Source organism: Megascapheus bottae, chromosome 10 (genome assembly GCF_031878675.1).
Source record: "Megascapheus bottae isolate mThoBot1 chromosome 10, mThoBot2.hap1, whole genome shotgun sequence".
NCBI classification, from domain to species: Eukaryota; Metazoa; Chordata; class Mammalia; order Rodentia; family Geomyidae; genus Megascapheus; species Megascapheus bottae.
Window position 1 is genome coordinate 11,678,549 of NC_143518.1, and position 27,348 is coordinate 11,705,896.

The following is a 27,348-nucleotide window of genomic DNA, read 5'->3' on the forward strand; positions in this document are numbered from 1 at the left end:
CAAGGAATAAGAGCAGTGAGTAGAAAACTTTAGAAAAGAGCTGGAAATGTTGCTTAGTGGTAGTGTGCTTGCCTAGCATATGTGTAACCCTGGGTTCAATTCCTTGAAACTACATAAATAAATTTTAAAAAGAAAACATTAGAAAATAATGTTAATCCAATTATAACAACCCTTTTAAATATCAATAATCTAAACACAATAGTTAAGAGACAGATTGTCAATGGATCAAAAGCTAAGACCAGTTATATTTTACCTGTAAGAAATACTCTAAGTACATATTTAAACTTATATATACAATGGAGACAATATAAAATACATCATTTATGCTAGGTGCCGTGGCTCATGCCTGTAATCCAAGCTACTCAGAAGGCTGAGATCTGTGTATCGCAGTTCAAAGCCACGATGGGTACTAAAGTCCGTGAGACTCTTATCTCCAATTAACCACCAGAAGACCAGAAGTGGTGCTGTGGCTCAAGAGACAGGGTGACAGCCTTGAACTGAAGAGCTCAGGGGACAGCACCCAGGTCCAGAGTTCAGGCCCACAACTGACAAAAGAATCATGTAGACAAAAGAAAATGAGAGTAGCTATATCTACACACATAAGATTTCAGTCTCAGAAAATTATCAGGTATAAGGAGGGGTATTAATTGTTAAGTAGGTCAGTTAAGCAAAATTAGTTCAACATTCAAGAATCAATTACTTCTCCATATATATTTTAGAATAAGTTAATTTATCACATAAATAGATTAAAGAAGACAAATTATATATTCATATTAAAAGATACAGTACACTACCTTTTCTGTGTCTCATTTGCATCGAATTCCATAGCCTACCGATCATTCAGCAATATATTGTTCCATTTTCATGAATTTTAATATTTCCTGTGATGGCCTTTGCTGTTGAGCTCTCATTTTATCCCATTGTTGTCTGACAAATTAGAGAGACTCATTTCAATGTTCTTGAATTTGCAGTGATTTGCTTTGTGACCTAGGATATAGTCTATTTTGGATAATGTTCCATGGGCTACTGAGAAGAATTTATATTGTGATGCTGTTGGGTCAAAGATTCTGTAGATGTCTGTTTGGTCTAGCTGGTCAATGCAGTTATTTAGGTCTGAGGTTTCTTTGCTAAGTTTTTGCCTGATAGCCTATCCAGAGTTGATGATGATGTGCTGAAACTACCAATAATCAATGTGTTGGAATTTACATGTGTTTTTAGAACAAATAGATTTGTTGGATGAATTTGGGAACTATAAAGTTTAACCCATAGAGGTTGAGAAGTGTTATGCCCTCCTAATGGACAGTTCCTTTTATTAATATGTAATGTCTTTATTTTTATTATTTATTTTAATTTGAAGTCTAATTGATCTGAAATTGTATTGCTATCCTAGCCTGTTTTATTAAAGAATTAACATTGATTTTTTTACATCATATTTCAAATGATGTGTTTTTTGTTCCATCCTTTTGCCTTAAATAAATATTTGTGTCAGATGTGTTTCTAGTAGGTAGCAGATGGCTGGGTCTTGCCTTTTGAGGCCCCCTCCCATGTCTTTTAATTGGAGAACTTAGTCCATTGATACAAGTTTCAGAACTGAGAAGTATTTAGATCTTGTCATATTATCCCTCACTTTTAGGGGGGGATATTGGCAAGAATGCAGCTGAAAGGAAATCCCAATATACTGTTGGTGTGAATTTAAACGTGTTCAACTACTCTAGAAAGCAATGTGGAGGTTCCTCAAAAAATAAAACATATTACTACCATATGATATAGCAGTTTCACTCCTAGGCATTTACCCAAAAGATTACAAACTGATAAAGCCACCAGTGCAACCATGTTCATTTCAGCACCATTCACCATACCACCAGTGCAACCATGTTCACTTCAGCACCATTCACCATACCCAAGGTATAGAATCAGCCCAGATAGATGTCTATCAGTGGACAAATAGGTCAAGAAAATGTGGTATGCATATACAGTGGAATTTTACTCATCCATTAGAAAGAATGATACTGTACAATTTGTAAAGAAATGGAAAGACTTGGAAAAATTATGTTCAGTGAACTAAGTCAGGCCCAGAGAGACAATGACGCCTTATATATAGAAGCTAGATTTAGCTTACAAATTTGTAAGTAAATATGTTGGGTGGTATGCAAATGTATACAAATAAATTAACTGAAGTATGATATATTCAAGGGATATCTCAAATAGTATAATTGCTTAGAAAGCCAAAATTAAAATAGAACACCAGTATTTTGTTGAGAAGTTTTGCCTTAGACTGAATGCTCTCCCAGGCAAAATCTCAACAAGTTATTTTGTGGCCCAGAGGTCAAGCCTCACAACTGACAAAAAGAAAAAGAAAAGATGTCACATCTCTAAAACAACTACCTTCCATTTGCATGACTTCATGAAAAACCGACATTTTCTTCTCATTTTAAAAAAGCTGCAAATGTTTATTTGGTGTGTAATATATCACAATGAGAAGTGGGTGAAAAAGTTTCACAGTACATTAAAAATAGTTTTATTACTTGACACTAAATCACATTCCATGAATATAATTTATATACTACAATTAATTACAGAGTTTCATTTACTTTCTGTAACATAATTAACTGCAAATGATTATGTGTTGGCATTTGAATAAGTACATTTGTGTAACATTTAATTTAGAAACTGATGTAACTTATATCCAATGAGATTTTATCTGTTTACAATATATTCATAACCACAGAAAAACAGTTAGAGAAATATACAGGTGTGGGCTGGGAGTTTAGCTTAGTGGTAGAGTGCTTGCTAGCATGCACAAGGACCTGGGTTCGATTCCTTGGTAAAATAAATAAATAAGTCAGGCCGGGAGTTTGGCCTAGTGGTAGAGTGCTTGCCTAGCATGCACGAAGGCCTGGGTTCAATTTCTCAGTACCACATACATAGAGAAAAGCCAGAAGTGGTGCTGTGGCTCAAGTGGTAGAGCTCTAGCCTTCAGAAAGCCCAAGGACAATGCTCAGGCCCTGAGCTCAAACCTAGGACTGGAAAAAAAGAAAGAAATATACAAGTGTAAGATGTGGTTCTACAAAACACATAGACTGTATCTCAATACCTAAATTGTTTTCATTTCCAAGATGTACTGGTTTCCAGCCATGGTTTTTACTAGTGCTAATGTTTTCAGGACAGTTAGTAGGGTATTTATAACAAAAAAGTTAGAATTATAGCAGAACATCTTTTCTTATAGTTTTCTAAAAATGTATCAATTGCCCAACAAATAAGTAGTAAATATACTATGCTATGATCTCTACCTTTAATTGCTGAAAATCTAAGGAAAAAATTCTGGGAAAAGTTCCCAGAAGTGTAGTATAAAGCAAGTAGGATGCTGGAGTTAGTTCATAAGACTATATAAGAGCTGATTGCTAATAGTTGAGGAATTTGGCAAGCCTGTTGTGAAACAGTGCCATTAATGAAAATCAAGTTATGTAAATTCACATTAACTATTAAGAAAGGAAAGCTGTAGAATTCTTGACCAATCATTTCCACTTGTGTTAACTATGATTAGTTACCTTCTTGAGGCTTTCATATTTCCAGAACGTATTAATACTATAGAATGGTATAACATTTTTTGTACTTAAACTTAGAGCTTGGAACTCTCTCACTTGGCTTCTTTGCTTAAAGCTAGCACTCTTCCATTTGATCCACAGCTCTCCATCTGCTTTTTTGCTGCCTAATTAGAACTAAGAGTCTCTGAGATTTTTCTGCTGGCTTCAAATAGCCATCCTCAGATCTCAGCCTCCTGAGTATAGGTTACAGGCATGAGACACCAGCACCCAAAAACAGCTGTTTATCTGTTTCTACCTCCATATTCAAGGCTGTCCCACTGACAATTTGAAATTGGTGATGATGGCAATAAAATCATGGCCATAACGTGGAAACCAACAAATATTGGTTACCATGATCCTCTTCTATCCTCTTCTTGGCCTCGGCTGCATATTAAACATGGACCAGACACAGACACTGGTGGTTTATACCTATAAGCTTAGCTACTTACAAAAGCTGAAAAAGAAGGAGCATGATCAAAGCCAGCCAGAGGTGGAAAGTCTAGTCTTATCTTCAGTCAACTACCAAAAAAGCTGGAAATAGAGCTGTGGTTCAAGTGGTATAGCACTAACTTTGAACAGAAAGAAGTTCAGTGATAGCATCTAGGCTCTGAGTTTAAGCTCCAGGGTGGGTACCAGAAAACAGACTAACGAAAAAACAGAATGCCATCACAGTGAATGGTAATCCACATAGCCACATGCGTAGATCCAGACTGTAAGCACAGAAAAATTCAGGAAAAAGTATAGTAAATGGTAGACCCTTCACAAGACCAGACAGACTAGTTTTATAGAAGGATTAGAAAAATAACTTAGACAGTAATTTCACTAACAAGAAAAGTTATAGCAGCCACAATAAACATATTACATCTACATATGAAGACATGCTTTACCAGACTCTTTATGGAGAATAGATTTTTTTAAAAAGGATGTTGGTTTGTGTGTGTTGTCAAAATTCATAATGATAATAAGTGCTACAACCTTGGAGAAAAGGAATAGAACTATATATTCCTTTGGGAAGAAATGACAGTGGTGCCAACCTTTCCTTTTTCATAGTATTAGGACCTGATGACAAATCAAGTCATGAATTTTTGTGTTGTTTTAAATAAAATGAAAAAAAAGAGATCCAATTAGAATTGACTTTCTGCCAGTAAAAATATGGCCCTTAAAAGAGTATGATTTTGATTACTATTTTTATTGGAGTATAACTTCAAGAATAAGGCTCAGTTAGACAGGCTTTGACATTATCTTTTTATTACTTTTACTTCTTGTATTCCATTTCTGATATACACACACATATATACAAACAGACAGACACATGCACATACATATCAGTTCTATAAGGTTTACTGTATCTTTTTCCTATATACTCCTTTCAAAGTGTATACATGAAAAATATGTGCATATATGTCTGTATATATGTATATGTATGCATGTGTGTATACATGTATGTGTGCATGCATGCATGCATATATTTGTATGTGTATGCCATTTCTGGAAACTGAACTCATGGATTAAACTTTGTGCCTTCTTTTTTTGCTTATAGCTAGCACTCTACCAATTGATCCACAGCTTCATTTCTGACATTTTGTTGGTTAATTAGAGATAAGCATTCTCATGGACTTTCCTTACCTGGCAAGTTTCAAATACAATTCTCAGGTTTTAGATCCTGAGTAGCTAATGTTACAAGTATGAGCCATCAATGCTCAGATGCATCGATATGTGTTTCATTGAATTGCACATACTAGGTTTATCAAGAAAATTTAATTTTCCACCTAATCAGCATACTCTGGTCTTTACTCAACACAGTAGCTAATTTGCAAACTCAAGAGACGATCATTAGGGCCCATTCTGGATTTCCTACTATTTTCCACTGCTCTTTGATTTGGTTGATGATATAATCACCAGGAGACAGGCAGCTGAGATTTTAAAAAAATAATAACTCAAACAACCTCAGCAAACAGGAATCATTGATCCATTTGGGTAGATGCTGCCTGAGCTTTCCAGCTGCTTCCTCACTTGGGCCACTCTCCTAAATCTAGAAGCTGAAGAGGTTTCTCAAGTGATACAGAATAATCATGTCTACTTGAGTCACTCCAGCCATTGGAGAGTCGTCATGAGAACAACCATTGGGTTCTCTCTGTTCTTAGATTCGATATGTTCCTATTTCAGCAATTTCTTATAATGGGACTCGAATTGAACCAGATGAAATTGCATTCATATGCATATATAATTGGCCAGCTGTGGAGATAAGAGCCAGTAAAACTCTCCAAAAAGCAGAGAAAAAAAATTCTCAAAATATTTCCATATCAGAAATGATTATTATTCTGATTATGATTTTGTCTAGAAATTTCAAAAATGTTTTGTACCAGACAGAAAATTTCTATCTGCAGTTAATGACACCACCCACAGAACACTGGCTGGTGGTGACATACAAGTAGAATCTCTTATCTAACCCTGAGACTGCTGCACATGGTCTCCAATAGATGAGCCACTCATTGCTCACATTTGTTTTGTCTGTTATTCAGCATGGTAGTGTCCTTTAATAACACTCCTGGGGAGGTAGATGGAACTGTCCCAGGACTTACAAGCTCTATGACTTTTGAATGAATTACCATTACCTTTCCTAAGCTATAGTGGTAGGTCATCTATCTGTGAATGTGAATGAGTAGGCCTGTCTGTCAAAAATTACTTAACTATTGTGTAATCAAGTTAAACCAGTGCCTAGTCTAGTGCCTGGCATAAGTAATGTTCAGTAAACATAAACTCCTTTGTCTTGTTGTGCCTAGGCTATACAGGTGAGATTCTATCAGATAAATGAATGAATGAAAACAACGGGGTGAATACCAAATCCAGTGGACTACAGTTTTTATAACATAACAAGGAATGGTTTTCACCCTTTAATTTTATTTTTATTTAAGTGTTTTGAGGTCCTGGGATTTGAACTCTAGACTTTATACTTGCTAGATAAGAGATCTACCACCTGAGCCATACTTTCAGTCCATCTTTCTTTAGTTTTTTTACAGATAGAACATTTCACTTTTTGTCTGGCCATTCTAGGTTCACAGTCTTTCTACCCATACCTCCCATGTATCGAGGATTGAAGTTATGAAACACCATTTTTTTTAATTGAGATGAGATCTCGCTAATTTTCTGACTGATTTATCCTTGACACAAAATCTTCTTAATCTCTACCTTCTAAATAGTTAAGATTACAGTCTTGATTCACCAAACCCTGAAAGGTTCACTTTAAAATATGTGTTAGCCATCTTTCCATTTAAAAAAAAATGTAACAAATGTCTGAGATAAGTCAATGTTAAAGAAAAAAAATCACATGCAAGATATATTTTAGCTCACAGCTTTGGACATTGTGGTCCATGCTCAATTGACTTTTTTGCCTTTGGGCCTGTAGCAAGAACACATCATGGAGCCACACAATGAAGAGCAAACTATTTCCTGGCAGCCAGGAAGTGAAAAGAGGAAGTCACTAGGATCCCACAATCCCTTTCAATGGCTCAGCCAGTGGCTATATGACTTCCTAGTAGGCTTTACTTTTTCAAGGTTCTATCCTCTCCTACTCAAACCATAGGCCTTTATTTATAAAGGAGCTTAGAGGAACACTTGCTCAAACTGTAGCATGGAGTACATTCAATGAGTCGGAGAGAGAGTCTCCATTACTTACAGGATTTTCTTTGAGCAGATAGATTTGCAAGCATAGTAGAAATATGCCACAGAATCTGACCTACTTGTAAATTGGATTTTGCTTTACAAGGAAAAATGTATTGCCAGGTACAAGTGGCTCATGCTTGTAATACCAGCTACTCAGGAGGCTGAGCTTTTAGAGGAACATGGTTAGAGGCCTATCTGGGAAAAAGCATCCATGAGACTCCATTTCAGCATAGAAGTATGCCTCAAGTGATAAGATACCAGTCAATAAATCTGGGCAGACATTACACCTTCTATCTGGCAAATATCATGTAACCCTTTTATCAAATACAATAAAAAATATTTTTAAAAAATCTGGGCAGACATGAAGCCAGAGTTCAAGCACTGGTACTGAAAAAAATAAAAAATAGAAGATGGAGGGAGTGATTGTTGTCCTTAATGTACTATGTTATCTCTCATTTCTTTTGCTGTCCCTTGGTTATCTTATATTGTTACAATATTTCACCTTGTTATCTGATATATTTTATATATGCTTAATTAGTTATTTGAAATTGATAGGGAAGGGGGAATCAAGATGAGGGGGGGGGGAGGAGGAGGGAGGGAAATGGGGACCATGACATGAGAAAGTGTATCAATGTTTGTGAAGTAATGCGCCTTCTATCTGGTGAATATAATGTAACCCTTTTTAAAATTACAATAAAAATATATGGAAAAAAAAGAAGATGGAGGAAGGGAGAAAAGGAGGGAGGGAAGAAGGGAAGGCCAGAGGAAAATGTATTTGTCTAAACGCAATTCTTGTCTCCCAGGCCTGTCAGAGAATTTTCTATACCAAGAGGAGCAAACACTTTTTGCTACTGTTTAAAAGCAAACGTAATTGTCACTGGAGGTGAGTAGATGATAGTTCACATTATTGAGAGGCATTCTACCTTGCAAACACTATTCTTACTTTTTTTACTGTGAGAATAATGTTAGGAGAAATTAAAAAGATCATATGAAGTCACACCTGTGTTTCTTCCATTCTGAGAAAAGCCTTCCTCAACCCAAGAATACGCGAAACAAATTTCTTGTGTTTTATTATAACTTTATTTATTGTTTTATATTTTGTCTTTAGAGCTTTACTTATCCACAGCCTTCTCTTAAGGTTCTTTTGGCAGAACTGGAGTTTGAACCCCAGACTCTCCACTTGCTAGGCGTGCACGATAGCACTTAAGCAATATCTACCCCCTCACTCCCTCTTTTTTGCTCTGGCTTTTTTTTTTACCTAGGCAGGCTTAGACAGGCATATGTCACAGTACATAGCACTAGGTTCAGAACTTTTATGTGTCAGAGCATGAATTCCTAAGTTCTAATGAAGTTCCTAGAGTTTTTTAGGCAGAATGACATGTGTGTTTATATGTACATTTTATGGATAAAATTCCAAGTTTTATCACTCTCAATTTATTGAGAGTCAACAGAGAATTGGTTTAGAATTGATGGAGAGAAGAACCAGAGAATTTTGAGGAAGTCCATCCTTCTTGGGATAAGTGAAATTAGGTCATCTCTAGTGACAAAAAGGAAGAAAGCCAATATAAAATGCTTTGGGGGGAAGAAGTGGAGGATACATATATCCTTAGAGATGCAGACCCTCCTATAAAACAGAAGTTTTAATATATTGTGACAACATCAAGACTGGGTTCTGCAACCAGATGTGTCTAGGCACAAAAGCCACTTGAAAGTTTTGTGGTGGGCAGGTATTTGCCTCTCTAAAACTCCATCCCATCTCTTAAGTAGCATTTATAGTCACACTCGTTTGTAAGGTTATTGTAAGAAATATTTTCCTAGGTTCAGTGGTTTATGCCTGTTAATCTCAGCTACTTGGGAAGTGACATGATATGGGAGTATTATAGGTCCAGGTAATCATAAATAAAATGCTAGTGAGACCTCAAAATGTTAGTTAGAGCAAAGGGGTTCATCTCTTTCATCCCAGCAGTGTGAGAATCAAAGGTGTAAGGATCACAGTCTGAGGCTGACTCCAAGCAAAAGTAATGAAAACAAAAAAAGTCAGAGGTTGCCTGGGAGAAAAGAGAGAACATGCCTGTCTGGGGTCCCACCAATAGTTCTTCCAAAGTTCTGATGAGTTAACTTTCTTCCTCTAGTTGCCTATCTCTTCAAAGTGTGATAACCTTTCCAAAGAGATGCCCCTTGTGGGACATTCTAGAGCTAAGTAAAGCAATATCTGAGACTTAAAATGCAATAGATTCTGCCCCCACACAAATACTCTATATAAAGTCCCTGCCCCCACAAAAGAATCCTTTGACAAAGCAATCCTTAAATATACAGCCAAAGTGAGATTTAAGTTCTAAAATATGATTGCACAATGATGTTATCACATTAATATTAATCAGCTCCTTTGGCCTGCCCTTTGTGCTCACACAAACTAGTTTTATTATTTTAATATACTTTGTAACCTTATTATTTTCATCATTTCAGGAGAAAGCAATATTTCACAAATTCTGATACTTTAATTATCTCAGTGTTTGTGGGTTCAGGCACTTGACTCATATTAAACTCATATTATATTGTAAAACCCTTGCAGAAGGACAAAACACTTATTAAGTAGAGTTTCACTTACGGTCTTGAAAGCAATCAAGCATTCAGTACCATCACTGGAAGGATCTAACTCCCTCCACCATGTGTAACTTACTGGATTGTCAGTTATAGAACCTGGAGTAGTAGAAAATGCAAGTTATTCATAATTTAAAACATACCTCTCCCAACAACATTCTAGCTGAGTAATGACAGCCCAGCCCATTGCTTGATGTACAGTTTATGTACCCCAATGACTCAAAATGTACAGTGCGTGCTGTTTTGCTCAGCATAGTGAATGTGGTAAATATGCAGGGACAAAGTGGAAAAGCTTGAAAAGGCAAAAGTGCCTACAAGGAAAAACAAAACAAAACATGACAGAACAGGATATTAATCCAAAAAGGAAAGAAAACACAACAGATTTCCTAAGCACTGTTTGTTACCATCAAGCATATCATTTTATTTTTATCATTAATGCTTCCACTAATGATTTTAAGAATTAAACTCATGAAGTTTCAGTGTAAAAAAGCATGGATAGATCATGTAGGATAAACTGGGAGTTCTGCATATAATTTTTATACTTTATTCAACAAATTGGCGCTGTGGGTGGGACTCTGTGAGGCTTATATGCATTTGATTGCATTCCTAACCTCTGAGAAATCAAAAAGTAGTAGCTCAAATAAGGCAAGTCTACAACCTGGTACCAGTGATTCATGCCTATAACCCTAGCTATTTAGAAAGCTGAGATCTGCAGGATCATACTTCAAAAAGAGTCCAAGCAGAAAAGTCCATGAGCCTGTCTCCAATGAACGAGCAAAATGCCAGACTGGAAGTGTAGCCCAAGTGGTAGAATACAAGCAGTGAGCAAGCAAGTGGAGCTATAGCAAGGGGCACTGACTTCAAATCCAGGTACCGGGCATCAAGTCTATAGATAGCTATAATAAAATGTAGAGTGCAAATCAATAAGTGCCATCGATTTTCTTCTCGAGCTAGCCTGCAGAGGTCAGAGTGCTCTATCCAGGGGATGCGTTAGCCAACATCATCCAGAACTCTCTGATCCCAAAGTTCCTGGATCTGAGCATACTTGATACATTGGCAGTTACAATCTTTGTAGGTCAGAATGAATTATCCAATTTGAAGAGTGTAGCTGAAAACCCACTTGTCTCCTCACTCACATAATACTGCTATCTAGGCCTCTACTCTCCCAGGAGTAATCTTGCCTTCTGAGTACACAAGCATAAAACATGAGAGCTAGAACGAATCCTGAAGATGATCATTATACGATGATTATTTTTTTATGGGGAAGCGCAGGTCCTGATGAAGAGCTCCTGCAAGAAGTCATAGGAAAGCTTGAATCACTTGGCTTTGCTCCCAGTCCAGTGTCCTCCCTGGGCATTGTGACCACAGGCATTCTGCACATTCTCCCTTCCTTTCCTCTGTGAACTAAGCTAGCTCATTTCATCAAAAGAGAAGAGCTGAGATAAAGTGACTCATCAACTCAGATAAGACCTTGCAAAGAGAGAAGAAAAGAAAGCCTGTCTTTGATGAGTGGTTTTATCTAAATCTTGGCTAGGTAAAAATAGAAAATCAAAAAGAAAATGGCAAAGAAGCAAGCAATTAATCCCCGACAAACCACAATACATCATTTATATTATCAACTCCTATCTTTTGGTTTATACTTTCTATGAATTACTTAACTTTTATAAATTCCATGCTTGCCTTAGTGCCATGATAAGATTATACACACTCAAAACCAGGGGCTGTTAGGATTTAGATATCTGCATGAAAGTACCACTCCCTCCTAATCATTTTTCAGAATGCACAGCATAGACAGGGGCTTAGAATCAGGGTAACAGTCATATTAACTATCCAGTAAAACATATAAAATCCCATTTATTCTCACAATAAAATCTTTTTCCCTATCATGCAGAGGGACAGACTCAAGGTTATAGAGCTAGTAGGTCATAGAGCCGGATTTCAAACAAAAACATTTACACAAACTACTTACTTTGTAAACACAAATTATGCAATTATTTATTCATCATCACCAAAGAAATATAAGGCTCACCAGATAAACAACAGAGAGATATGTAAATAGAAAACAAAAAATCAAATAGAGTTAGTACTACAGAAATTGGATGAAAGCAGAACTAGAGTTGGGAATGTGGCTTAAGAGAGCCAGCCACTTCTTGTCTAGCAAGCACAAATCCAAGTCTCAATCTCCAAACAGAGAGGAAAAGATAGTAGAATAATGAAGACTGAAGAAGCAGTCTTAACTCCTTCAGGATCCAGAGAGGGTGGAGAGGAAATGTTGGAACTAAGTTTAAAAGAGTATGCTGGGCACGGTGGTTCACGCCTGTAATCCTAGCTACTCAGGAGGCTGAGATCTGAGGATCAAGGTTCAAAGCCAGCCCTGGCACAAAAGAACCTGAGACTCTTATCTCCAATTAACCTCAAGAAAACAGGAAGTGGGGCTTGACTCAAGGATAGGGCGGTAGATTGAGCTGAGGAGCTCAGGGAGAGCGCCCAGGCCAACTTCAAGCCCCATGACCCACAAATTTTTTTTTAAATATAGTATCTATGCTGAGACAGTAATCACATCTATATTACATGTTTTCACAGATGTGTGGTAGAAAACAAAACAAGATTGTTTAATGGTGGAATTTTGCTTCTCCAGATTTCCTTTTTCGTTATGTTTATATAACTGAAGAATATCAAAACAAAAGAAAAGATAACTGAAAGGCTCTTTGGAAGGGAGTAAAGTATAAATAATATATTTGTGCATGAAGTAGGGAAGTATTGAATCAAGACAAGTTCCCATAAAATATTTACTAGAGCCCACATTCTGGTGTGTAAATAAAAAAGTCACAAAACATCCTTTACACTGAGCAGCAGACACAAAGCATGACCAGTCTTAGCTAGTCTGTCACAGCACTTCTCATTACACAACAACAACAAATAAAACAGGGATAGGACCCACTAAGGCAGAGATCAGCTGGGAAAAGGAAACAAGAGGATTTTTTTCTTTGTTGTTTTTGTTTTCTTTGTCTTATTTGTAAAGGGGCCACAGAAATGGAGCCCCTAATGGAGCGAAACTAACTAGATACTGTGGAAAATGAACTATAAAACTTGTGGGTGCTGGGGCCGAGAGTTTGGCCTAGTGGTTAAAGTGCTTGCCTAGCATGCATGAAGACCCGGGTTCGATTCCTCGGTACCACATACATAGTAAAAAGCCGGAAGTGGTGCTGAGGCTCAAGTGGTAGAACTCCAGCTTTGAGAAAGTCCAAGGACAGTGCTCAGGCCTTGAGCTCAAGCCCAGGACTGGCAAAAAAAAAAACAAAAAAAAAAAACTTGTGGGTGAAGGTGAGAGGGAAAAACTGGGAGACAGTGAGGGAAGCTGTGAACATTGTCCAAAAAGAAATGTACTCGTTACCTGACTTATGTAATAGCAATCTCTCTACATATCACCTTTATAATAGTTGAAATTTTTAAAGAGAATGGTCATAACATGTCCGAATGAGAAATCAATTTTTAAACTTTGCTTCCTGAGAAAATAAGTGACCACCCTCTCCTTCTTTTTTTCAGTCTGGGAGCTTGAACTCAGGGGTCTGGGGTGCTGTCCCTGAGCTTCTTTTTTGCTCAAGAGTACCATTCTAACACCGGAGACACAGCATCACTTCTGTTTCTTAGGTGGTTAATTGTAGAGTCTCACAGCCTCTCCTGGCTTCACGCCATAATCCTCAGATTATCTAGGATTAGAGGCTTGAACCATCGGTGCCCAGCATAAGTAACATTTTGTTGTTGTTCTTTTTAGGGGATGACAAGGTCCTGCGGTTGTGGCACCCAAATATCAGCACAAAGCCTGTAGGGAAGCTGGTGGGACATATGTTCAGTATTACCGAGATAGTCACCAATGAAAAAGACCAACATGTCATCAGCCTGTCCTCTGCAAAGGTAAGGAGAAGAAAATAAACTGAAATGACATAGTGTTTTTCCTTGGGCAGGAGTTTAGCCTAGTGGAAGAGTGTTTTCCTAGCATGCATGAAGACCGGAGTTCCATTCCTCAGTTCCATACACAGAAAAGGCCAGAAATAGTGCTGTGGCTCAAGTAGTAGGACACTAGCCTTGAGGAATGCCCAAGGACAGTGCTCAGGCCCCAAGTCCAAGCTCCATGGCTTGCAAAGAAGAAAATTTCCCTGAAAACAAAGTACTGAAAGATTTGGTGTGTGTGTGTATGTGTGTGTGTGTGTGTGTGTGTGTATGTGTGTGTGTGTGTGTCTATCATATATGATGTATATTTATATAATATATATATTATTTTTTCTTTTTTTCATTATTATTTTTATTGTAATTAGTAAAAGGGTTACATGATATTTGCCAGATAGAAGGTGCATTAATTCACATACATTGATACCCTTTCACATGCCTTGGTACCCATTTCCCTCCCCCCCCCACACTCCCCACCCATCTTGATTTTCCCCCCTTCCCTATCAAATTTCAAATAACCACATACAAATAAATTCAAAATATCAGATAACAAAGTGAGATACTATAACAATATGAGATACCCAAGGGACAGCAAAGGAGATGAGAGACAACATAGTACATTAAGGACAACAATCATTCGTTATATGGCTTTTGTTTCAATATCCTGGAGGTCCTTTCAATTAGCTTCATACTATATGGCCTTATGTATCAAGATTTTGCTCTATTGCAGATCTCTACTAGGAGAGCCCAAGGTTTCTACTGATTATGACAAATGAGGGAAACCATTGAGCCTAAGTTCCTTTGAGTCTGGCTTACTTCACTTAATATGATTTTTTCTAAGTCTTTCCATTTCCTAACAAATGGGGCGATGTCATTCTTTCTGACAGCAGCATAGAATTCCATTGTGTACAAATACCACAACTTGTTGATCCACTCATCAACTGAGGGACATCTAGGGTGGTTCCATATCTTTGCTATGGTAAATAGTGCTGCAATGAACATTGTTGTGCTAGTGGATTTAGTATGCCCTTGTTTCTGGATGGTTGGGTAAATGCCAAGTAGTGGAATTGCTGGGTCATAGAGGAGCTCTATGTTTAGCCTTTTGAGGCACTGCCACACTGGTTTACATAGTGGTTGAACGAGTTTGCACTCCCACCAACAGTGTAGTAGTGATCCCTCCTGGCCACATCACCTCCAGCATCTGTTGTTATTAGATTTCTTGATCCTGGCCATTCTAACTGGAGTGAGGTGGAATCTTAGAGTTGTTTTGATTTGCATTTCTTTTATGACCAGAGATGTTGAGCATTTCTTCATGTGTCTATAGGCCATTTTTGTTTCTTCTTCAGAGAAGACTCTCTTTAAGTCTTTGGCCCATTTTTTAATGGGATGGTTGTTACTTTGGAGATTAGTTTTGGAGTGATTCAATTTTTTGAGCCATTGATATATTTTAGATATGAGGCCTTTGTCCATTGTTTGGTTGGTGAAGATCTTCTCCCATTCTGTAGGCTTTCTAATTAATTTACTAGGTATGTCCTTTGCCATACAAAAGCTCTGCAGTTTAATGCAGTCCCACTTATCCAGCCTTTCTCTGATTTGTTGCGATTCTTGGTCCTTATTAAGAAAGTTTCAACCTGTGCCAAGGAGGCATAGTGTATCTCCTATTCCTTCTTCTAAAGTATTCAGTGTGTCAGCTTTTACCTCCAGGTCTTTGATCCATTTGGAGTTAATTCTAGTGCAAGGTGACAAAGGAGGATCCAACTTTAGTTTTCTGCAGGTGCTTAACCAGTTCTGCCAGCACCACTTGTTGAAGAGGCTATCTTTCTTCCATTCTATTTTTTTGGCTCCCTTGTCAAAGATTAGGTGGCCATAGGTCTGTGATTTAATATCTGGGTCCTCAGTTCTATTCCATTGGTCTTCAGGCCTGGTCTTGTGCCAGTACCAAGCTGTTTTGAAAATTAGAGCTCTGTAATAGAGTCTAAAGTTTGGAATTGAAATTCCTCCTGTGCTGTTCTTTCTGCTAAGAAGTGTTTTTGCTATACGGGGTCTTTTATTATTCCATATGAAATTTTGAATTGCCTCTTCTATTTCTTTAAAGAATGCCATTGGGATATTGATGGGTATTGCGCTGAATTTGTAGACAGCTCTTGGCAAGATTGTCATTTTCACAATGTTGATTCTTCCAATCCAGGAGCATGGGAGATTTTTCCATTTCCTTAGTTCTGCTTTAATTTCCTTTTTCAGGGTTTTAAAGTTTTCATCAAAAAGGTCCTTTACATTCTTAGTTAAGCTAATTCCTAGGTACTTTATTTTCTTTGAGGCTATTGTGAAAGGAGTTTCTTTCCTGATTATTGCCTCGTTCCTCTCACTGTTGGCGTAAAGGAATGCAGTTGATTTTTCAGGGTTGATTTTATAGCCTGCTACCCTTCCAAAGTTTTGAATCAGCTCAAGGATCTTGGGAGTAGAGTCTATAGGATTCTTTAAATACAGAATCATGTCATCTGCAAAGAGGGATAGTTTTATTTCCTCTTTCCCTACTTGGATCCCCTTTATGCTTGCTTCTTGCCTTATTGCACTGGCTAGGAATTCTAGTACTATGTTAAAGAGGAGTGGAGAGAGTGGGCATCCTTGTCTCATTCCTGATTTTAGAGGGAATGGCTTTAGATTTTCACCATTAAGTGTAATACTAGCAGTGGGTTTCTCATACACAGCCTTTATTACATTGAGGAATGTTCCATGGATTCCTAGTTGATCCAGAGCTTTTAACATAAAGGGGTGTTGGATCTTGTCAAATGCCTTTTCCGCGTCTATTGAGACAATCATGTGATTTTTGTCCTTGCTCCTGTTGATGTGTTGAATTATATTAATTGATTCGCGTATGTTGAACCAGCTTTGCCTCCCCTTGATGAATCCAGTTTGATAATAGTGTATAATTTTTGATGAGTTGTTGTAGACGGTTGGCCCGTATTTTGTTGAGAAGTTTTGCATCGATGTTCATCAAAGATATAGGTCTATAGTTCTCTTCCTTTGATGAATCTCTGTCTGGTTTGGGGATGAGGATTATACTGGCTTCATAGAATGAGTTTGGTAGGGAACCTTCATTTTCAATTTCGTTGAAGAACTTGAGGAGTATTGGTGTGAGCTCTGCTTTGAAGACCTTATGGAATTCAGCTGTGAATCCATCTGGCCCTGGGCTTTTCTTAGGTGGAAGTTCTCTTATTGCCATTTCTATTTCAGAGCTTGAAATAGGCCTGTTGAGTTGGCTTAGTTCTTCTTGGTTCAGTGTGGGTATGTCAATATAGGCTAGGAATTCATCCATTTCATCTAGATTCTCAAATTTGTTGGCATAACGGTCTGAGAAGTATTCCCTCATGATATTCTGGATCTTGGTAATTTCTGTCGTGATATTACCATTTTCATCTGCGATTTGGTTTATTTCGATATGCTCTCTTCTTTTTTTGGTAAGATTTGCTAAGGGCTTGTCAATTTTTTTAATTCTTTCAAAGAACCAACTCCTTGTTTTGTTGATTCTTTCTATAGTTTTTTTGGATTCCAAATCATTTAATTCTGCTTTGATTTTAATTATTTGCTTTCTTCTACTGGGATTAGGGTTGGTTTGTTGCTCTTTTTCCAGGAGCTTAAGGTGACACATTAACTTGTTGGTTTGCAATTTTTCCAACTTGTTGCTGTAGGCACTCAGCGCTATAAATTTTCCTCTGAGTACCGCCTTTGCTGTGTCTCAAAGGAGTTGGTATTTTGTGTGCTCCTTACTGTTAAATTTCATAAACTGTTGGATTTCTGTTCTGATCTCTTTGATGACCCATTGGTGATTCAACAATGTGTTGTTCAGTCTCCATGAGTTACAAGGTTTTCGTTGGTGGAGATGTGTGTTCAGTTCCAATTTGATGTCGTTGTGGTCTGAGAGCATGCAGGGAATAATTTCAGTGTTTCTGAATCTGTCTAGGTTTGTTTTATGGCCTAAGATGTGGTCTATTTTGGAAAATGTTCCATGTGCTGCTGAGAAAAACGTATATTGTGTTGTTGCTGGGTGGAATATTCTGCAGATGTCTGTTAGATCTAGTTGGTCTATATAGTTGTTTAGTTCTAAGGTTTCTCTGTTGAGTTTTTGCCTTGTTGATCTGTCCATAAGTGAGAGTGGTGTGTTAAAGTCACCGACAATCACTGTATTTCGATCTAGTATGGTTTCAGTGTAAGTAAAGTTTGCTTGATGAAGTTTGGAGCTCCGGGATTGGGTGTGTAAATATTTAGGATCGTTATGTCTTCCTGGAGGAAAGATCCCTTTAGTAGTATGTAGTAACCTTCTTTGTCTTTTCTTAGTTTCCTTTAGTTTGAAGTCTATTTTATCTGATATGAGGATGGCAACTCCAGCCTGTTTATGGGGGCCATTAGCTTGATAGAGTTTATTCCATCCTCTCACTTTCAAAAGATGATTGTCTTTTTGGGTAAGATGTGTCTCTTGAAGACAGCAGAACGATGGCTCTTGCTTTTTGATCCAACTAGACAGCCTATGCCGTTTAATTGGAGAGTTAAGTCCATTGATATTGAGAGTTAGGATTGAGAGATATTTATTAGTTCCTACCATTTTTAAAAGCTTTTATTAGGGCCTGTGTCTTGACAGTTCTTGTGGTCCTTAGATGGTATGCTGTTTAGGTGCCATTTCTTTCCCTATATTGCATTTATTTTGGTTTTCTATGTATAGAACATCTTTGAGAATTCTCTGTAGTGTTGGTTTTGTTGCAACATATTGTTGCAGCTTTTCCCTGGAATGGAATGTTTTTATTGTTCCCTCAGTTATGAATGAGAGCTTAGCTGGGTACAGTATTCTTGGTTGGTAGTTATTTGACTTAAGGGCATGACATATATGCTTCCAGTCACTTCTTGCTTGCATGGTCTATGCTTAGAAATCTGGGGTTATACTTATTCGTTTGCCTTTATAGGTTACTGATCCCTTTTCCCTGGCTGCCTTTAGGATCCTTTTTTTGGTTTCTATTGATCCAGTTCAGATTACGATGTGGCGGTAGGATGTTCTTTTCTGGTCAGGTCTGTTTGGGGTTCTAAAAGCTTCTTGTATCTGGATGGGTCTGCCCTTCTGGATATTTGGGAAATTCTCTGAGATGATTCCCTGAAGTATATTTCCAATACCATTGACCTCTTTCTGCATGCCCTCCTCAATACCGATTAGCCTTAAATTAGGCTTCCTAATTGTATCTTGGACCTCCTGACGTGCTCTCTCATTTTTCCTAGATTTGGATTGACTCATTTTCTGTTCTTTCTCTATAATAACTAAATTATCTTCAGCCCTGGAAATTCTCTCCTCTGCATTGTCTAACCTGCTATCAAAGCTATCTACTTTATTTTTCATCTCTCTTGCTTCTAATTGCTCATTTTTGATGCCTTGCATCTCTTCTTTTAGATCATGTATGGATTTCTTTATCTCCTTGATTTCCATTTGAGTGGTTAGCTCAGTAGCTTTATTTTCTTTGAACGTTTGCTGGAGTTCAGTCACCTTTTTATTTGTGGATTCTATGAATTCATCCATCTTTCTTTGAAAAACCTTTATTATGGCCTCCTTTATGGCTTCTTCTTTTTCACTTATCACCTTGTTTATGGTTTCCTCTTGTTCATCTATGGCTTCCTCCCTTATCTCTTTCTTTATATTTTCACATCTTTCATTCATGATGTTTATTAATTGCATTTGTATAGCACTTGGAAGACTCTCCTCTAGGTTTGCCAGTGACTGTTCCATTGTCTGTTTACATTGGGTGGGGGATGTTGTTTCTTGATTTGACATTTTTCTTGAGTTTCTTGTTCTGCCCATTTGAAAATGGGAGCAAGATTAATACTAAACACGATTATAGTTTTTCAGATATAACCAACCTAGACCTCTTTAGCTGGCAGACACTAGATGTTCACAAGTTTTGATTGGTGTTATCACTCTTTCTTTTTGTGCAGTTACCGACCAGTCTAATACATCCACTGATAAGTGATTTATACCCAAAACAATAAGCCTCTCAATCCAATCTCTATTGTCTTTAAGTCCCTCTGAGCCTAGAGAATAATTAAACACCTAGATATACAGTATTGCTCAGCAGCCATCAAGTGTAGATCCATGCAGTATAAGGATTGAAAGACGAACAGAGGTCCAGAGATATAAAAATAGAATGAGAGAGGTCAGGGGAGGTACAAGAAGATTAACGTAGGAGTGTAAGAATATTGTAGTAATGAAGAATAGGTATAGCGTAAGGATAACTGACCTAAGTTGGTAAGTAGGTAGCGTATTTGAGTACAAAGTTTGGAAAGTATTAGAATAAAACTTATGTGTTGCTGCATGATTAGCTGACAGTGGACCATGGGATGGATCTGCGAGCTTCCGTCTGAGCACGGTTGGCAGACGTTTTCCTGTGCTGCTTCCAGGGGCGGCCCCAAGCCAAGGGTCTGGGAATTAAGAGTTTCAGGGGCTCTCAGCAGGACCAGCAGGAGACCCCTCTGTTCCCAGGGGTGGGGCCCAGCTGAGGACGTGGGCTCCAAGGGTGGAGCAGCACCTTTTTGATTCTCAGAAGGGGAGCTTGGCTGCTGGCCGGCCCTTCAGATCCCTGCTGTGTTTCCACTGCTTTGTCAGAGTCTGGGACTGTGGGGGGCCCCTCGGTGCTGTCTTGCTCAGTATTCCCAGCTGGAGGATGCCCCGCTCAAGAATTGAGGGGGGGGCAGATGCTGGCTCCCATTTTTCATCACCCCCTACGCGTTGTTGTAAGGCAGGGTCCCAGTGCCCTCCACTCTCCAGATCCAGTGGCCTGGGAGGGGAGCCTGGTGGGCGGGTGGGAGCTGGGACAGCTCCGCCTCCCCTGGTGGGGTGCTGAGTCTTAGGGTCCGCCCGCTTATCAGTCTCCAGTCAGAGGGCTGGGGGTTGAGCCCCTTGGGCGGGTGGGAGTTGGGACAGCCCCGCCTCCCTTGGTGGGGTGCTGGGTCTTGGGTAGCCCGCCTGTCAATCTCCAGTCAATGGCCTGAGGGAGGGGGCTGTTGAGGGAAGGGACAAGATTCTAAATTCCTTGCCCCCCTCCTCCCACCAGTCTTTCTCGGGCAGGGTGGAGGGGTCTGAGTTAAGTTCTATTGCTTGGCACCCACTCTGCTTTCCCGATGTGTTTGGGGATGCGCTGTATTACTCACGCCTCTGCGTCTGTCTGCGGGTGCTCCACGGTGGTGGGGAGTCTTTCACTACCCTCGGGTCTCAGCCGCCACCTGTATTCTGCGTCTGGGTTCCGCTGCTTCCGCTGTTCACTGGCCCGGTTCTGTGCTGGTTTCTGCAGCAGTTGGGCTCCCGGCCTGGTACCCTCCACTGCCGCCGCTTTTTGTGGCTTGGAGCCGGCGCCTGCCGCTGCTTTCCTGGCGTGGGGCTGGCACCCGCAGTCGCTTTTCGCAGCTTGGAGCAGGTGCCAGCTGCCGCTTTTCGAGGCTTTTTGCGGCTTTCCGCGGCTTTTGCGGGTTGGATCCGGCAGGAGAGGTGGGGGAGGGGTCCTCGCTTTCTGAATTCTTTGAGAAAGTTGGATGTAAGCTTTATCTGGATTTCTTTTCCAGTTTGAGTCTTTCTCCGTTACTTTTTGAGTTTGTTGTTGTGGATTTCTTAAGGTAGTTGGCTCGTGGGGCTCCCTGGTTCTCTCTTTTTGTGAGAGAGAGCTAGGCAGCGTCCCTATTGTCTCAGCGCCATCTTCCTTCCTTATATAATATAGATTATATATCTGATACTTTTCTGAGAAAACTGATTGTCACTGGCAAAAATATTATCTGTGTAAGAAAATGATAAGCACTATGCTCTGTGTATTGGACACAGCATAAGAAAAAGCATGTTTAAAGAAAAAATGTGGGTCAGGAGTTTGGTCTAGTGGTAGAGTGCTTGCCTAGCATACACGAAGACCCAGGTTTGATTCCTTGGTACCACATACATAGAAAAAAAGCCGGAAATGGTGCTGTGGCTCAAGTGGTAGAGTTCTAGCCTTGAGAAAGTCCCAGGACAGTGCTTGGGCCCTGAGTTCAAGCCAGGACTGACAAAAATAAATAATTAATTAAATAATTGTGTAAAATGAAGTTTTATTAGGAAAAAAAAGCCAGTATTGTAGAACACAGAGGTTACCTATTGTAGAAAGGAACATCATCATTAAAGAGACAACATACAAGCCGAGTGCTGGTAGTTTACACCTGTAATCCTTGCTACTCCTGAAATCTCAGAAGACTGCGATTTCAGGATCAAGATTTGAAGCCAGTCCTGGCTGGAAAATCTATGAGATTCATATCTCCAATTAATTACTGAAAAAGATGGAAGTAGTGCTGTGCCTCAGATGCGAGTGCTATCAAAAGGATCCCAGGGTTTGTTTTCAGACCCAGATTTCCAGAATCAGAAGAGAGAGACAGACAAAGAGACAGAGAGACAGAGACAGAGAGAGACAGAGAGAGGAAAAAGCAAAAAAAATCCCTGTTTATGGAATACTTAGTGAGGGTCAAAAGGAGAACATTAGCTAGGTGTGGTGGCTCACACCTGTAATCCTAGCTACTCAAAAGGCTGAGATATGAGGATCATGATTCAAAGCCAGCCCAGACACTGAAGACCCTGAGACAGTTATCTCCAATTAACCACTAGAAAAGAAGTGGTGCTGTGGCTCAAGGAGTAGGATGGTAGCCTTGAGCTGAAGTGCTCAGGAACAATGCCCAGGCCCAGAGTCCAAGCCTCAGGACCCACAAAAAAAAAGGAGAACATTGAAAAAGATCAAACTATCATGTCTATAATGCCATAACTTACCTCTCATAGTTTCTCTATAAACTGGAGATTACACTATGTGACATGTTGCTACATATAGAAATAGGATAATTATAGGACTAGGAAAGGGTTCCAAATGAAAATAGGCTTCTCTAGTTCATTCCAAGTTGTAGAGGCAGCCCCAAACCTTTCATAGCTTTGTAAAAGCTATCCCCGCTTATCCTAGAGTACACCTCTTCCAAGACCCCTAGCAGCAACTGACACCATGCATCACAGCTAACTTTACATTATTGTTTGTTCAGGACAGAGTGTAATATATAAATCTGGCACGGCAAATCATGACAATTAATAATTCAATAAAATAATCATGGCAATATATTGTAATAAGATTGCAAGTATCATTACTCTGGATCTGTCATACCATTAAGCAAAACTAGGGTTCCCTGAATATAAACACTGTGATGCTTCAACAGTCCAAATAATAAGCAAAATGGCTACTAAATTAATGTGGCACAGAGTGGATGTTTCAGCCAGAGGGATAATTCACTCTCTAGGAATTTTCCTCACACTATTCAGAATGGTAAACAATGTTCAACTTATGAGCTGTTTATTTCTGGAAATTTCTGACCACTTAACTATGGGTAAATGAAATCATAGGTGAAGAAAAGTCTTAAGATGCTTTATTGGACAAGGTCATTCTCTGAATAGTCAAGGAACCTATTTATTTGAACTGCTAAGAGCTGTAAGTCAATAGAATCATAAGAACAAGAAATTTTTCTACATTTCCTATTTTTCTAAAAGACAGAATTTTCTGGAAAACGTCTGAAACACAATTATGATAAAGTTCACACAATAGTTAGAATTTACTTACAATGGACCCAATACTTAAAGTAGATCAATTTTACGATATTTAGATATTGATTTGATTTCATTGCTGTAGAAAATAAGTAATTAGGGGCTGGGAGTTTGGTCTAGTGGTAGAGTCCTTGCCTAGCATGCAGGAACACCTGGGTTCGATTCCTCAGTACGCCATACATAGAAAAAAGCTGAAAATGGTGCTATGGCTTCAAGCAGAGCTCTAGCCTTCAGAAAGCCCAAGGACAGTGCTTAGGCCCTGGAGTTCAAGCCCCAGAACTGGAAAAAAAAAACAAAAATATGTACTTAGTGTGACATGCTTACAAAGTTAAAATTCAAGATCTAATAATCTATGTTACCTCATTCATGCAATGAAATATAATATAAATATTAAATGTGCATTGATATGAGTAGATTATGTGAAATCTAATGAAAGTCTATAATTAATCCAAATGAAAATTCATACTTGTCTATATCAAATTATTGTTATGAACAATAACAATAATTTATTGCTTACCCAGATGGTAAGATTGAAGATGGATTAAACTTTTTTCTTGTAAGTGGCATTGTGGCTCTAGGATTGGATGGTAGCCTTGAGCTGAAGAGCTCAGGGACAACACCCAGAGTTCAAGCCCCATGACGGACAAAAAACAAAAACAAAAACTTTTTTTTCTTATATCAGTATAGTAAATATTCTTTGTTTTTATAATACGGAATCTTAAAAAAATAAATTGTATAGGAAGATAGTGAAGGTTTTGAGATATTAAAAGTAAAATGCTATAAAAGAAAGATTATATATGCTTCCAGAAAATAAAAAAGGGCATTCATGCTGGTAAAGGAGGTGACAAGCAGAAGAAACAGCCTCTTCCATTCCTTTTTAGTGTGATTAGTGTGTTAACATGGCAGTCATCCAGGCATCCCTCTTAGTATCTTTCCACTCCATTTTTTTTTCATTTGTACCATATAGTAGGGATTAGCTCAAAGAGTTGTTATGAAGTTGAAATGAGAGCATTCATTTTATTATTACTAAGTATGTATTTCTGAGTGTCTATTGGAGAATCAGCTCAATCAATCAGGGGGAGGAGGGGCAGGTTCTAGATAAAGAGCATCCAATAAGAAGGGCAAGAGCCATGTCCTGAAGGATTTAACATCCTAGGAGAAGCAAGCAAAGAAGCAAAGTAACAAGAAAATAGTATGCTGGGGATTTATAGTAAACATAGAGCACACTGGTATGAGGTGACTCGATATTATTGTCAAGAAGCTAATATGCAAGCACAAGCCTGCATCACCAGAAAAAAACAAACCCACGAAGACCTGGGAAAGTGACAACTGAGTCAGAGGGGATAGCCAAGGAGAGCCCTGCTTGTCTCTGCTGAATCTGTCTTTATCATGACCAATTTACTGTTTATTATCTTTTTTATAAAAATTATTGTAGGGGCCAGGAGTTTGGCCTAGTAGTACGGTGCTTGCTTACCATGTACGAAGACCCAGGTTCAGTTCCTTGGTACCACATACATAGAAAAAAGCTGTAAGTGGTAAGTGGCTCAAGTGGCAGAGTGTTAGCCATGAGAAAAGCCCAAGGATAGTGCTCAGGCCCTGAGTTCAAGCCCCACAATTAGCAAAAAAAGAAACAAAACAAAAAAAAATTATTGTAAAGGTGATGTACAGAGGGTTTACAGTTACATAAGATAATGAGTACATTTCTTTTCTTAATGTATTTTTATTGTAATTAATAGAAGGGTTACATGATATATGCCAGATAGAAGATGCAGTTTAATGCAGTCCCACTTATCCAGCCTTTCTCTGATTTGTTGTGATTCTTGGTCCTTATTAAGAAAGTTTCGACCTGTGCCAAGGAGGCCTTGTGTATCTCCTATTCCTTCTTGTAAAGTTTTCAGTGTGTCGGATTTGACCTCGAAGTCTTTGATCCAGTTGGAGTTAATTCTAGTGCAGGGTGACAAGAAGGATCCAACTTTAGTTTTCTGCAGGTGCTTAACCATTTCTGCCAGCACCACTTGTTGAAGAGGCTATCTTTCAGTACATTTCTTTTTAAAGTGTTACCCCCTCCCTAATTTTCTCCCACTCCCTCTCCTTTTGATTCCCCTCCTCCTCAAGTTATAAAGTTGATTCACCCTCTGTCCCACCATTTCTGTGATTTCCCCTTAACTTCCTCAATCAGATAAATTTATATACAAGAAAAAGGACATAGTGACAATATGAGATGAACTAAAAGATGTTTATTATCTTAAAATCCACTGATAACTCTATATACCTATATATACCTAATGATACTTCTTCTAAATTACTTCCATCATACTGAGCTTTAATCATTATTATTACATACTATTTATTACAATATGGAAATAACACCATCGTTTCCAAAGCTCTTAGGAGATCTTCATCCTTGATTCTAATTTTGTAGTATTTTCACAAAGATATTATATCTTCTTCCAACTGCTAAAATTGCATGTCTAGTCACAGAGCTCAAGTGCTGAACAGCTCTCGTATCTACTGCACTAAACAAACTGAAAAAAATTTTGAAAACCATAGAGACAAGAAAAAGCTTCACTCACTTTCTTTTTCTATTTCTCTCTTTGTGTATGTGTGGTACTGACAGTTGAACTCAAAGCCTCATGCTTGCCAGGATGGTGCTTTACTGTTGAGTCATGACTCTAGCCACTCATTTTTATTAGCAAAACTGATAGACACAAAAGTCTCTTTTTCTATAAAGAGGATAGATATACATCCTTTGGTGATGTCCAGCAGATTGCAGTTGGATGTGGGAGTGCTATTTTTCTCTTACATTTTCACTTTAAATGATCCATTGAAACCCAAGCAATTTCCTTGACCTCACTGGCAAACTCGAAGACTGACCAAGGACCCAAATACTTTGTAGAATCAGGACTTAAAATTTAGGTTTATCTGATTTGGAAGACCTTTTTGTTAGCCTGTAGGTAAGGCAGTAACATACTCTTCCCTTGTGAAAATATTATAGATGTAGTCATGAATAAAATAGAGCCTAGCCAGAATCATAGTCAAGTTGACAGCCCATTAGGTTTGTATGCTGGGTAGTCAGGATTTTCCTTTCCTTTGATTCCTTTCTCTTTTTCCTTCTTTCTTTCCTTCTTTCTGTCCTTCCTTCCTTCCTTCCTTTCTTCCTTCCTTCCTTCCTTCATTTTTGGCCAGTCCTGGGGACTGAACTCAGGGCTTGGGCACTGTCCTTGAGCTTTCTCAAGGCTAGTGCTCTATCACTCAAACCACAGCATCACTTCCAGCCTTTTCTGTATATGTGGTAAACCAAGGAATTGAACCCAGGGCTTCATGCTTGCTAGAAAACAGCAACGTTTTATTAATACACTTGGATGACAATGATTGGTTTAAAGTTTGGAAGAAGAAAAGACAGGAAACATTTTGATGAATCAAACCAATCTGCATTCTGAACACGTACATGCTTATTTTCAGAATTCAGCTTCACCATTATTTATTAATTATTCCTCATAAATGACTGCAGGCAAAGCTTTTTCACTTATCTTTATCTTTGGCATTTGTGACTTATAACTTTCATTCATGTTTTGCCCTCAAACTTGAATCAGCCTGACAATGTAATCTTTTCCTCAGTGTTAAAAATTCTTCCATCTAATTTTCTAACTTTTTTCTTTTTCTTTTCTTTTTTTTTTCAGCTGTATGGCCTTAATTCTGGGCCTGAGCACTGACCCTAAGCTCTTCAGCTCAAGGCTAGTACTCTACCACTTGAGCCACAGCACCACTTCTGGTTTTCTGGTGATTAATTGGAGATGAGTCTCATGAATTTTTGTGCCCAAGCTGACTTTGATCCTCGATCCTCAGATTACAGCCTCCTGAGTATCTAGGATTATAGGTGTGAGTCACCAGCCCTCATTTCCAACTAATTTCTGCAATAGTTCCATATTTACT

General features: G+C 38.5%; 2 protein-coding genes across 3 annotated transcripts in view; one reads left to right on the forward strand and one right to left on the reverse strand.

Moving 5' to 3' along the window:
- Chml (CHM like Rab escort protein) overlaps nucleotides 1-944 on the reverse strand; it is a 55,572-nt gene extending 54,628 nt beyond the window's left edge. For both annotated transcript variants that reach the window (XR_016536825.1, XM_090340193.1), the window contains exon 1: nucleotides 795-944. The gene's annotated coding sequence lies outside the window, so the exon portion shown is untranslated. The remainder of the gene's footprint in view (nucleotides 1-794) is intronic.
- Wdr64 (WD repeat domain 64) overlaps nucleotides 1-27,348 on the forward strand; it is a 107,006-nt gene that overhangs the window by 35,900 nt on the left and 43,758 nt on the right. Inside the window, exons 9-10 of the mRNA XM_090340197.1 lie at nucleotides 8,051-8,130; nucleotides 13,624-13,763. Of these exons, the coding sequence (XP_090196323.1) occupies nucleotides 8,051-8,130; nucleotides 13,624-13,763 (220 nt within the window). The remainder of the gene's footprint in view (nucleotides 1-8,050; nucleotides 8,131-13,623; nucleotides 13,764-27,348) is intronic.